Below are 14,181 nucleotides of genomic sequence, written 5' to 3' on the forward strand. Positions count from 1 at the left end.
TTCTTTCACAGGTTTTGTGACCTCAACAAGAAACGCTATAAATGATATATAAAACAAAAAACAAGAGAAAAGTATACAAAAGAGGATTCTTCAGAATGTAAAAATTGTAACTAAAACAGATATCGAAGAATAATTTTATCTACTCCTTACAAGGATACTTAAAGCCACACACTTAAAAGCCATATTATGTCGTTTAACATACACAAAACCAACACATTTAATGGCCTAAATTTGTATATACAAATACATGAAATCACATCGAACAGAGATATTCATTTACTTCAGAACTATCATTGATTCACGTCACTACCAACATTCTATTCTCAATTCTAAAAATCAATTGCTTGTTTAAGCGAACAAAAATTATGAAAACTTCTATTCAACCGGTTCAAGGGCACCAAAATACTGCAAACCACGTCCTTCCTGGTGGTCTTCTTATCGTTTCGATGAAGGAGAGTCCAAACGACAAAGAAGAATATCTAGGAGCGTTTGGCGGAAGAGGGGCTGAGTGATGACGTAACAGAAGGGATTGAGGATGCTGTTGGTGTACCGCAACCAGACGAAGGTCTGCAACAGCGGACCGGGGAGGTTGGGCGGTAGGATGAGGGTTGGACGAACCGAATAGCAGACAACCACGATACTTTGGGGCAGCCAGGCGATCACCATGGAAACGAAAATGAGAGTCAAGGTTCGAGTGGCCCTGGTCGCCTCGGACGTAGACTCTCGGTTCTTCACGCTATGTTTTTCCTATAACAGGAGAAAGTGAGAAAACTTGTTTTTTTCTTTTTCATTTTGACTTAATGTTGCTCGTCATCTAAATTCAGTTACTGTCTTTTTCCCCTCAACGAAGGAAAAGCACACTAATTGTATATAGAAACTAAGTTGCTTTACCATGTGATTTTCCGGTTTGGTCATATCTCTTGTTTTTTTCGCGAGTCAAAATAGTTTGGTTTTTTTTTTCACACGTTCTCATTTTCTTGTATTCTTTGTTTGTCGACTGTTGCTGTTGTTGTTTTTGGTTTGGATTATAAAGCAGTTATTTTCTTTGTCAATAGTAGAATTTCACAATTTTTTCGTCATCTTTGTATCATAACTCTAGTCACGAAGAAATATTTTGAAAGAAGCTGTGCGACGAAATCGCGATCAAATAATCTCTGTGCGGCATTCATTATTTCAATCAGTGACATTACAAAACCTACACTGTTTTATAAATGAACACTATTAATAAAGTGACATTTCGTTATGCGCAAATTGTTGTAAGAGATATCCTAAAACCATTAGGCCTATGTGCTGTAAGATCACCTTTATTTTCGAAATGTCAAAGCAGTCTGACTTGTTGAAACATGGATAATCGCGTTACCATGGCAACGTTTTGTCTGCTCAAGGCCGAGTCATCAAAGATGCCTTGCGATATCCATCACCCTGGAGAAATACTTTCAATTACTCCTTGATCAGTGTTGATGGAGTGTAATGAGGTGATGTATATTCTTCTTAAAGCCCTTTCTCTGCATTCTCTCGTAAACAAGGTTGATACTATACTCCTGATAGCAAAGATAGCAGTGTCTGGGATGAAACATTGCTGCAAGAAAGGGAGGGAGCGATTTCTACGTTGTGAGTGTGCATGTAATGTCATCAGAGCAACTATAAGGACGTTCAAGTTCAAGTTCAATTTCGAATTTATTCGTTTTTCCACAAAAAAAAGTGATATAAACATAAATCTCACTTTCTTGAGTGAGAGGAACAATGCATGTAAATTTGTACGAAGAAAACAACAATAATGGGAAAAACTAACAGTATCAATACATTGCAATAGTTGCCGAGGTAACGAAAGTGAAAGAATTGTCAATATGCACTGTGTGAAAAAAAACCGGAGGGGACGTCGTGAATGTACCCATAGATATGTAAATGATGCTGAGGTTGTGCATAGACAGTAAAAGACAGCTATTTATGCATATAAATGTATTGTAAAAAATAACGTCCCAAATAGATTTTACGGAGCCGAAAATAAAATCAAGATCGAAGAAGAAAGGGAAAAATGGAAAGAATCTGTTATCTCTTTGTGCTATTCCATCTCATATTGTACAAGCTTTGCAGATCAGATCTGATCTCTTGTTGGTGGGTGGTTTTATGGTAGAACATGCATTCTTTGATATGAGTGCGATACTTAAAAAGACCTACTTTTTTCCGAAGTTTTGACGAGTGTGCTCTTACGGCGTCCTTCGGGAAATGAGTGGTTAGTTGGAGTTAGACTTTTACTGTACTCAGCCCAACTTTTCCACTAACCACTGATTCATTCTGAATCTATTGTGATGTGTTTCTCTGTTATAATATATTATGCACGGACTTGCAGAATAACAGCCAGTGGCTGAGCAAAGTCCTTTTATCACCGTGTTGAAGTAAACTGAAATGAAAAGGAAAGGAAATTAAAAACATGCTTACAAATCGTCGATATTGAGTAAGTCCTTCCGTTTCAGGATCACACTTACAATTAAGAAAGAATGCATGGTGTAGAGTGAAACCAACCATCACTAAATGTTCTGCAAACGAAAATCTTTAATGGTTCTCTTTCAGCTTATCATTTATTCGCTGACTCTATTCGTTGTCAAAGTAAGTACAATTTTTTATTTCTTTAAAGAAATAAGAGGACAGGGGTAGCTGTGGCATAGTGTTTGAGACTTCTGACTCCCAATCGCGAGACCCGAGTTCGAATCCCGCCCAGTGCTTACGTCCCTGGACAAGATGTTTTTACCCACCATGTCCTTCTCGACCCAGGTGTATAAGTGGGTACATGGCAACGCTAGGGTAATAATAATGGCAGAGCCCTCTTGTAGAACAGCGGTAACACTGAAGAGGCTACCCTAGATGAATAAGATATTATTGTTATTATCATCATTATTATTATTATCATTATAATTATCATTATCATTATTATTATTATCATTATTATTATTAGTAGTAGTAGTGGTATTAAAGTCGGCAAATTGTTGTTGGCATTCGACGACAGATTGTCAACCAGTTTTGTCGGCTGGAGGTATTAAGTGTTACATTGAAAACCATCAAACCATTTACGGACCAATTTGGAAGGCAAAGGATATAATCGGTCTTTTATTGGTCGTTTGAATGAAGGTCGCCGACCTCTTCAGGAATTGTTTTCAGTGATTGCCGGCCCTTAAAGTTGCCGACCAATTAACGATTGCTAGCTAACCATTTGCCAGGTGGTCGCCAACCAGAAAACAAGAACAACAACCACTTCCAACTTGTTGTAGATCCTGGAATCGCTTGAAGAGTGCCCGCGTCTACATGCCAGGGTACTCTGAATTGGTGCTCATACATTGGTCCACCCCTTCCTCCCCAAAAAGAACGACAAAGACCATAGCCGCAAATCCCGAACTCCAAATTTCGAAATATGTTTTTAACACCGATTTTGACATTATTACAGAGAATAGATGAACACGAAGTCCATCATAGGGATTCGATTATATTAACATGTACTTGTATGTGGTACGATGGAGTGGGCTCTAGTATTGTCAAATGTTCAAGTTCAAGTTCATTTTATTGCCTCAGATGGAACCAAAGATAAATTCAAAAAGGCGAACCAGGCGATCCATGAATAATGCTTTCTGTAATACTATGGGCCACTGACTATCATTAATCCATGAAGAGCTAGTATCTTAGATTCTTTCTCTTCTTACTTCCTGTCCAACCATCAACCCTCTGTGTGCCACATTCATTTTATTTCCGTAAGCAGATAAGTAAATAAAATTCGTGCATATTTGATTCAATGGCACAGAAAGGATTAAAGCCATGATCGGGAGTTCCCCGAGTAGGATTGATAGAACGGTCCTACATCTGTTTAGTCTTAAACCTTTCTGTGCCACAGACTTTGAACAGTGCGTACAACGCTGTGGGGGTTTCTGTGTCACTTGGTATCCTAACAACACAAAAGGTATACACTTTGGATTGTTGCCGAAAGCAGTACGGCCTGCGAACCTCAACAACAAATCGACAACAAATTGCTAGTGTTTTTCATAAAGCGCTGAACAGTAACCGGCAATTTGGCAACAATTCTGCGAGCAAGTGCCAATTGATGATCCCTTTTTTTACGTATATCCCTTACGAAAAAGTCCTGTGGTACTCCTGTGGTAATTACCACAGGACGGTACCACAGGACAGTACCACAGGACAGTACCACAGGAAAGTACCACAGGACAGTACCACAGGACAGTACCACAGGAAAGTACCATATGCAGGACAGTACCACAGGACAGTACCACAGGAATTGTCCTGTGGTATTTTGGGACATACCACAGGACAGTACCACAGGAATTCCTGTGGTATTTCGGGACGTACCACAGGGCAGTGCCACAGGAAAGTACCACAGGAATTCCTGTGGTATTTTGGGACGTACCACAGGGCAGTACCACAGGACTAGTACCACAGAACAGTACCACAGGAACTGTCCTGTGGTATTTTGGGACAGTACCACAGGACAGTACCACAGGTCGATCATTACCACACAGCATTACCACAGGGCAGTACCACACAGCATTTCCATGGTACCACAGGAGAGTACCACACAGGATAGATCGAAAAAAAAAATCTGGGAGAATTTTAGCCACATATCAAGGAATATTCCTGATAGGTGAGTGATGGATTTCAGGACAAACATGGCCCTACTTAATAACCTGTCCTACTCCTAACATGTAACCTCAAACGAGAGTCTAATGGCTAAGTGCCAATCTAGTCCTATAATAGATCTATATAGTCATATTCTATTCCTAGGTAGCCATCGACCGTATCAGTACATATATATATGGCCGTCTATCCGTAAAGCATTAAGGCATGGTTACTAAATCGATTATACTTTATTATCAAGATATGAAATTACATTTTCTTAACAATATCTATGATATTGGGAATAACATAGCATAATTAGACAATCTTTCATAAAGTTCAAAGTAAGTTCCATCATTAATACTTTGACTTTTTAAGTCATATATGTATTTTCTAAAATCTAGAGTGCTTTTTATGAATATTCATGAGCTATGTAAAAATTTGTACCACAGGAGTACCACAGAAGTCCTTATGAAATTTCTCATGCTTTACATCAGCACTTTTACTAAATAGGTAATACTGTATAGGAGTATAGGACAGGATAAGTAATGGGAAATCAATTGTTATAATTCATAGCATAACTCATCTATCAATTAATTGAGGAATATTAATATGTGCTTTTTTTTGTTTGTATTTTTGTTATAAATATCAGTTGATTCTGCCTTACAATTTTCCTGTGTGGTACTCCTGTGTGGTACTGCTGTTTGATATTCTCCTGATGTGATAGTCCTCTGGTATAAAATGTTAAGAAAAAAAAAAAGAATATCCTGTAGCATTTTTCTGTGGTACTTACGAATTTAATTTGCTGTGTGGTACTTCTGTGTGGAATAGCACCATATTATGATTTTCCTGTGGGATTTTGGACAGTTCCTGTGGTACTCCCCTGTGGTATACATCGAAAATTACCACAGGAATTCCTGTCATACTGTCCTGTGGTACGTCCCAAAATTCCACAGGACAATTCGTGTGGTACTGTCTTGTGGTACGTCCCAAAATACCACAGGACAAGTCATGTGGTACTGTCCTGTTGTACTGTCCTGTGGTATGTCCCAAAATACCACAGGACAAGTCGTGTGGTACTGTCCTGTGGTACCATCCTGTAGTACTGTCCTGTGGTACTGCCCTGTGGTACGTCCCAAAATCCCACAGGACAAGTCGTGTGGTACTGTCCTGTGGTACTATCCTGTGGTACTGTCCTGTGGTACTGTCCTGTGGTACGTCCCAAAATACCACAGGACAAGTCGTGTGGTACTGTCCTGTGGTACTTTCCTGTGGTACTGCCCTGTGGTACTGTCCTGTGGTACGTCCCAAAATACCACAGGACAAGTCGTGTGGTACTGTCCTGTGGTACTATCCTGTGGTACTTTCCTGTGGTACTGTCCTGTGGTACTGCCCTGTGGTACGTCCCAAAATACCGCAGGACAAGTCGTGTGGTACTGTCCTGTGGTACTTTCCTGTGGTACTGTCCTGTGGTACTGCTCTGTGGTACTGTCCTGTGGTACTGCCCTGTGGTACTGTCCTGTGGTTCGTCCCAAAATACCACAGGACAAGTCGTGTGGTACTGTCCTGTGGTACGTCCCAAAATACCACAGGACAATTCCTGTGGTACTGTCCTGTGGTACTATCCTGTGGTACTTTCCTTTGGTACTGTCCTGTGGAACTACCCTGTGGTACTGTCCTGTGGTACGTCCTAAAATACCACAGAACAAGTCGTGTGGTACTGTCCTGTGGTACTATCCTGTGGTACTTTCCTGTTGTACTCTCCTGTGGTACGTCCCAAAATACCACAGGACAATTCATGTGGTACTGTCCTGTGGTACTGTCGTGTGGTATACGTCCCAAAATACCACTGGACAATTTGTGTGTATACTGTCTTGTGGTACTGTCCTGTGGTACTTTCCTGTGGTAATGTCCTGTGGTACTGCCCTGTGGTACATCCCAGAGTACCACACGAGCCTGTGACACAGTACCACACAGTTCCTGTGTTAAAATATATTTCTGTGGTACATTGTGTGTTGGTACCAACCAGTACCACAGGGAGTACCACATGAGCCTGTAAAACAGTACCACACAGTTCCTGTGGTAACATTTATTTATGTGGTACAGTACCACACAGCTCCTGTGGTAACATTACAAGTGTGTGGTACATTGTGTGGTACCGACAAGTACCACAGGGAGTACCACAGGACTTTTTTGTTAGGATGTTGATCGCAAGGCGTTCTGTAGTTTGCAAAACGTTGGCAACTATCGGTAATCATTCGGCAACTAATCGCCCATCAAAACATGTCAGAATTGTTTATTTTGTTTGTCAAAAGTTGGCACTGCTTTTTGATTTGCTTATGTGGTCGGCGACTAGCCTTCGTACAAGTGTAAACGATGCCTTACCTTGGGTGTGTCCAATACGACTTCCTTTGGTGTTTCTGTAGTCTCTACGTTGCTACCAGACTCTTGGGTCTTGAAAGTGACCATCTCACTTATTTTTCTCTGCGCATTTTCACCGTTGACATCGTTGTCGTCGTCGTCAAAGCCTGCGTCGTCGATAGCAAATGATCTAGCGGACTCGGGCTTGACGGTCGCCGCCCCGTCCTCTGCGGTGAAGCGTTGTCCGTCCGTCGACACGTCCTTCGAGAACATCTTCCTGACGAACCTGCCCCCGATCACCTGGCGTATCTTGATGTAGATGCGAAGATAGAGAACGGCTACGACGACGAGCGGGAGGAAAAAGGAAAGGCAGATCGACACGATGGCGGGCACGGTTTGGCGGGCATAGCCAGCTATGCACTGACTCGTGTTGTCCACGTCGACCGCGAAGTCCCATCCGGTGCAGTAGGAGAGCCAGAACCCCCCGCACAGGAGCCAGGTTAGGCCGTTGGCCATCAGCGCTTTGCTCCTGCTACGCGACGTGTAGTGCTCGATGGGATGGTACGTCGCTTGATGGCGATCGATGCAGATGACGACCACGGTGATGACGGACACTGTGAAAGCCACCTCGCGGACACCAAGGTAGACTCGACAGGCAGTCGTGGAGAAGGGGAATTCCCTCTGGTAGGTATGGATGATCGTGACGACGAGAAGAATTCCCACGAGGACATCGGACACGACCATGTTTATTATGTAATAATTGTTGTAGGTGCGAAGTCGTTCTCGAGCCGCAAACGCAGCCAGGCACAGCGAGTTGACGAAAATGATGACCAAGCAGTAGATAGACGCGAGAATCATACCTTCCATATTTGTATTTTCTCGTAAATCGTCTCTCACGGGCTCTCGTACGGTGACGAATTCCTCGACGATTTCAGTGACAAGAAGTGTTGTCAGATTAGTTTCGCTGATCGTCGCCATGGGAATTAGATCTCAACACGGTCTAGGCAGGTACGCTTCTCGTTCAGCACCAGGTTATCAGTGGCACGGTTGTACGTCCTCAACTCGTGGACAAGAAACTGATATTGAAAGAACAAATACGCAGTGACCATGTCAAAAAGCAAATACATTTGAATTATCTTACAAAACAAAGAGAGCTAGCAAGATGAGAGAGTCAGAATTATAGAGACAGAGATAATATGGCAAAGCAGCGGATGAAGAGAGAGAGAGAGAGAGAGACAGACAGACAGACAGACAGAACGATAAAAGAGGAAAAGACAACCACACTCACGCAGGAGCAAAAATATGCATTTGATTTATTTTTTTTTTCCGCCGACAAAACGAATGTATAAGGGACACAGAGGTTTATCTTATGAAACTAAAATTCTCAGTGAAGATGGCCAAACTCTTGTTGCGTACCCTTTTGAAGAAATCCATTAAAAATGTATGATGAGAAATGAGGGCACAGGTTTCTGGAGTCCAACAACGCATTCAATTCCCGTATAGCCCCCGGGCATGAAAGAATGGTGAATGATTGGTTTCTCTCTAATACCAGCCGTTTTATATTTCGCAACAATCAGTGATCTCGATGCTCCATGCAATAATTATGTACGTTGCGGTCAATTTCCATCTAATGATCAAATTGTATTGATGCCTTACATGTTGTCATGTAGTAGACAAAAAGTCAACCAATTTGTGTCAACTGCGCGGGCCAGCATGATGTATTTTAAAGATACATGTATAAGAATTCAGATTTGCCAAGGCTAAATATGCGGCTTGGGAGAATGGGGTGGGGGGGGGGAGGGAGATGGGGAGTGAGATTGATAGGATATGAGATGGTATTGGGCGGATGCATAACCATGTTCCACGCCAAGAGGGTTAGGGAAAGTACGTGCTATATATGTATATATATATATATATATATATATATATATATATATATATATCTATAAGAAAAGGAAAACTGACCAGAAACAAATGATGAATAGTGAAAACTTTGAGCAAAGAAATGGGTTGGAAATGGAAACCTTTTTTCTTAGCACAAAGTTTTCACTGTATATAAATAATACATATTGTGTTTTATATATATATATATATATATATATATATATATATATGAAGAGCTTGCTTCCAAAAGGTGCTAAATCCTTCATTTTTCAATGGATTTATCGCCTTTTGGTTGCAAGCTCTCTCTCTCTCTCTCTCTCTCTCTATATATATATATATATATATATATATAAGAAGATTGAGTCGAATGTTATGATTAAAAGAAGAATGAGTCTCAAATACGCCATCTGTAGATCCAACAAGAAGGTTTTTATTCACAAAATTTTCAGCCTGCCTCAGGCCTTCGTCAGTGTAGTGGATACTAGGAAAATGTATACTAGGACAGTGTATACAGTACACTGACGGAGGCCTGAGGCAGGCTGAAAATTTTGTGAAGAAATTCCAAGATGAACATATATATACATAATAACATTATATCTTAATATATGATATCAAGGGCAGGCGTTGTTTAACATCCACATTGTCGCTTATAATTATTTTGCATACCAGTTATTGAACCGATGATAACGGTATCCAATTTTACTTTGTCTGAAATGTACTCGCATATCCATTAATGTAACTATTAGATTTATTTCGTTTAATCATGCGTACATTTCGAAGAAGTATTGTGTAGATTTACTTCATCAATTTAAATATTACGTGATAAAGAAAGAAAATGACTCTTCCCTTTGAGCATTCATGGTGCTTGTAGTCACTATCATAAACCAGTATTATTCTTTAATACCGTCAAGAGAATGTTCTGTTGGTTTACAGACCATAGGGATAATCTTTCCGAAGTGGTTCGATGAGAAATAACTATCTGTAAGAAGGAGACATTGTGCGCCAACCCAACAACCATCCTACATCAGTCTGCACATTAAAACCCTTCCTCCACCTCCTGCACCCCTACTCCCTCCCTCCACCTTTATACAAACGCCCAAATTCCATCTGCACCCCTAAAACACCCGCACCCGTCTTCCATTTGCGCCCCTACACCCCTCCTCGTATTCTGCACTCCCTACACCCCTTCTCCATATGCATCCTCTGTACAACTCTCCTCCATATACACCCCATATACACCCCTCCTCCATCTGCACCCCTTCACCCCTCCTCCATCTGCACCCCTACACCCCTCCTCCAACTGCACCCCTACACCCCTCCTCAATTTGCACCCTGCACCCCTCCTCCATCTGTACCCATCCACCCCTCCTCCATCTGCACCCCTACACCCCTCCTCCATTTGCACCCCTACACCCCTCCTCCATCTGCATCCCTTCACCCCTCCTCAATTTGCACCCTACACCCCTCCTCCATCTGTACCCCTGCACCCCTCCTCCATTTGCACCCCTACACCCCTCCTCAATTTGCACCCTGCACCCCTCCTCCATCTGCACCCATCCACCCCTCCTCCATCTGCACCACCCTACACCCATCCACCATAATTATGCACCCCTACGCCCCTCCTCCATCTGCACCCCTACACCCTCCTCCTTTTACACCCGTACACCCCTCCTCCGTCTGTACCCTACACCCCTTCTCCATATGCACCCTCTGTACAACTCTCCTCCATATGTACCCCATATACACCCCTCCTCCATCTGCACCCCTTCACCCCTCCTCCATCTGCACCCCTACACCCCTCCTCCAACTGCACCCCTACACCCCTCCTCAATTTGCACCCTGCACCCCTCCTCCATCTGCACCTATCCACCCCTCCTCCATCTGCACCCCTACACCCCTCCTCAATTTGCACCCCTACTCCCCTCCTCCATCTGCACCCCTACACCCCTCCTCCATTTACACTCCTACACCCCTCCTTCATCTGCATCCTTACACCCTTCATAAATTTGCACCTTGCACCCCTCCTCCACCAGTCCTGCACCCTACACCCCTCGTCCATTTGCACCCCTACACCTTTCCTCCATATCTGTACCCCTATTCTCCTCCAATTGCACCCTATGCCCTTCCTCCACCTTACACTTAATGTACGTCAAAGCCGGATGAAAGAGAAGGATGTTGTTTGGCTTGTCTCAGACATGGGCGAAAGTCATATTTCCCAAGCCATGGGCATGCTGTCTGGGAGTAATCTCTCTGAGTGGAAGTGCTTGAAGTCAAAGTGGCCACGAATGACTTGGAATCCTTTGTAAAGCACAAAAGTCTCCCATGAGCTTTGCCGCTTTATGGGGTCGGGCGGTCCATTTTTTCAAGTATAAATTTCATGGGATCAGTTTCAAAATATCCATCGTTCTCTTTCAGATCATTCTCCCTCCCTTACTCCCTCTCCCTCCCTCTCTTCTCCGTCTGTACCTTTCTTCTTTCTCTCTTTTCCCGCTCTTTCTCTCAGCATTACTCTTTCCTCTTTTCTGTAGCCGTCTTATTTTTCGTTTTTATTCATCCGGCTCACTTCAATTCTGTCACCACCAAGCGCATGAAATTCAAACACAAAGTCTTCCGTCAGAAATACGAGAAAAGAAAATCGATGTCTGATCATGTGTCGTTTTTTCTTTGTGTGCACTGTTTTCTCTCGATGCCCCTACACACCTGTATGCACACACAGACACACACAGACACACACGCACGCACACACACAGACACAGACACACTTATTAATTATTTACACTTAGCGATTATAATAAACATATGGTCACATAATTTATGCTAATAGTGTTCGTTTGTTATTTCGTTTATTCATTCCAATAAAAGATCAGTGGTTACAAAGAACACGAACAAAAATCATTCAAAATGAAATCAACGACATAACGCAAACAAACAAAATTAGAGTTTACACTATTTGTCATATCAAACATTTCATGTAAATGAAAATGAGAACTAGAGAAAATCCTTGAGGCCTTGTATGAAATACGTTCTCTCAACAAATAGCATTTGTTGTTACTGAATTTCAAAGATGTCCCTTGTTATTTAATTTCTATAGAATGACAAGGCCTTCATTGTCTCTCTTTTTTCAATATAACAAAGCGTAGAGTACCAACGTGTAATGTCACAGCTATTCATCGCCATAGAAACTGGTTTTCAATTAACAACCTCACCTGGCCTGAGTGGTTACGCTCGCACCTGGTTTCAACCCAAGCTATAACAAAAGACTGCGACATCATCACTTCACTTCTCCATTGTGACGTTTGTTCACTATGTGCGAGATTGAGAACAAGAAGTTGGATAATGATATTATACTGAAAAAAAAAACGTGCTCACCAAAGTCATACAATGTTGTGTATGCACACTATCACACGGATCAGCCCATCATACTGCTGATCAGCGGGTGGGGCCGGCATGCTTACACATTCAAATTACATGAAACATTTCCAACTATAAAGTAAACCTGACATTATATATACCAACAATAAATGGTTCCTTTGTTATCAGTGGAAGTAATAAATACTGAAATTTATCTACAGTAGTAAACATGATAAAACAACATCCTACGTTCTGTGAAAAGCCAGTGTTCGCCAACAGACATATCTCTTGCTCACACATTCAAATTACATGCAAAAAACGTAAGAACAATGGAGCCCCTGTCACTGTAAACTTGGTATACGCAGGGCTCGACACTAACGGTGGCCCGGTGGCCCGGGGCCACCAAAAATGAAAGTCGGGCCACCAAATTTCAAAAAAGGGCAAATTTGGTGGCCCGCCTCGGGTCACCAAAATTTTTTGAAAAGTATGTCAATAAATTCGTAACCTTTTGCGCCGGAAATTAGCAGTTAAATTTGTTTAAAGGATGGATGAAAAGGACTGAATGAGTGCCTGAGAGTGAGTGTTGCAAGTTTGTTGAAGTTTATTTATAAGTAGATATGTCCAACTTCTAATTCTTACTATCATAAACTTAAATATTTGACTCATAAAAAAAGGACTTTTAATGTTTTTTATTGCTTTTAGTTTGGGGGGGGGGACACCAAATTTTTCTCTCGGGCCACCAAAAATTTGAAATTTAGGATTTTGGTGGCCCCATCAGGCCACCAAACAAAAAAGTTAGTGTCGAGCCATGGTATATGTATGTATCAACAATGTGTGGATGTGTGTGTGTGTGTGTGTGTGTGTGTGTGTGTGTGTGTGTGTGTGTGCTTGTGTGTGTGTGCTTGTGTGTGTGGCTTTGAGTGTTGTGTGTGTTAGTATGATTCTTATTTTCATTTCATTTTTATTTCATTTATTCATTGTCATTTTCAACAATAATAATACAACAAGTATTTGACAATAAAACACATCATTCTATAAAGAAAAAAAAACTGCATCGTTCTGCGAACTAGAATAAGCAATTTAGGTGCCATTGCACGCTTCAGACAGTCTTGTCTCGTGTATCAGAATGCACTTGTTCGATATCTTTTTTTCATACATGCATATACTGCAATAAGCCAAGCAAATAAAGTACCTCAAAGTTGTTTGCGTCATGCGGTGATGGTACTGTTTGTTATGCTGAAATCATTTTGCAGAGAAAATAACCCTGGGGCTTTAAATGGGGCGTTCGATGTCGCCAGAAGTGGACCGGCCAGTATCCAGGGCAGTTGGCATGATAAAATGAATGTCTGGCTGATTTCAGTTGCATTGTTTTGAGTGGTTATTGATTGTTTCATTCAGTTCATACATAAACATCGTAGTATATCAAATCAGAATTGCCTGCAAAATTGTGGGAGGCTTTTACATTTGTGAAATATTTACATTATGTGATTCTTCAGTAAAAACGTCTACTTTATATTTCTGTCAAGAGCAGCGAAGCACGTTCAGACTCCGTTTCTGATTGATTGGTGAACTTCCAATATTTATTCATGGATTTCATTTATATCAATTCATTTGCGGGCGTGCCACCAATCATCTGCCAATAGCACAGATTGTAAAATTTCTCCACTTCTGAAAATAAAATGATTGTAACAAATCATCAACGTTCTCATCAAAATCTAAATAAACGTACGTGAAGAGTACTTAAAGAGTACTTCAAAGAAAGAGACATATCTGTATACAAAAACATACATTACACGGTATCTTAAAGGCATTACTTACCATTTTGCAGATGAAACAAAAACCCACCTTTAGTTCTAAAATGTAAGTTAGGGATAGACACAACCAATGTAAAAATGTAAATCAGTTTAGTCATAGCATTGTTAAATATACAAAATGTGAACAATAGTTATAATAAAATAGCTTCTGGAATAA

General features: G+C 41.4%; 1 protein-coding gene across 1 annotated transcript; it reads right to left on the reverse strand.

The window, feature by feature from the left end:
• Nucleotides 1-435: 435 nt before the first annotated feature.
• On the reverse strand, nucleotides 436-7,953 carry LOC139733991 (muscarinic acetylcholine receptor M1-like). The gene is made up of 2 exons (XM_071644798.1): nucleotides 7,000-7,953; nucleotides 436-747 (listed from the first exon to the last, which is right to left on the reverse strand). The coding sequence occupies exons 1-2, from the start codon at nucleotides 7,951-7,953 to the stop codon at nucleotides 436-438; spliced, it is 1,266 nt and encodes a 421-aa protein (XP_071500899.1).
• Between the last annotated feature and the right edge of the window lie 6,228 nt (nucleotides 7,954-14,181).

The sequence above is a fragment of the Diadema antillarum genome, unplaced genomic scaffold (assembly GCF_040938485.1).
Source record: "Diadema antillarum isolate AM-2024a unplaced genomic scaffold, OU_Dant_1.0 seq00000507_RagTag, whole genome shotgun sequence".
In the NCBI taxonomy this organism is placed as follows: Eukaryota; Metazoa; Echinodermata; class Echinoidea; order Diadematoida; family Diadematidae; genus Diadema; species Diadema antillarum.

Excerpts from the sequence above, each read along its gene's own strand:
- LOC139733991 (XM_071644798.1), bottom strand. The coding sequence starts at position 7,953 with ATGGCGACGATCAGCGAAACTAATCTGACAACACTTCTTGTCACTGAA. Across the intron at positions 748-6,999 it reads TCGTATTGGACACACCCAAG|GAAAAACATAGCGTGAAGAA; the intron begins GTAAGGCATCGT and ends CTCCTGTTATAG.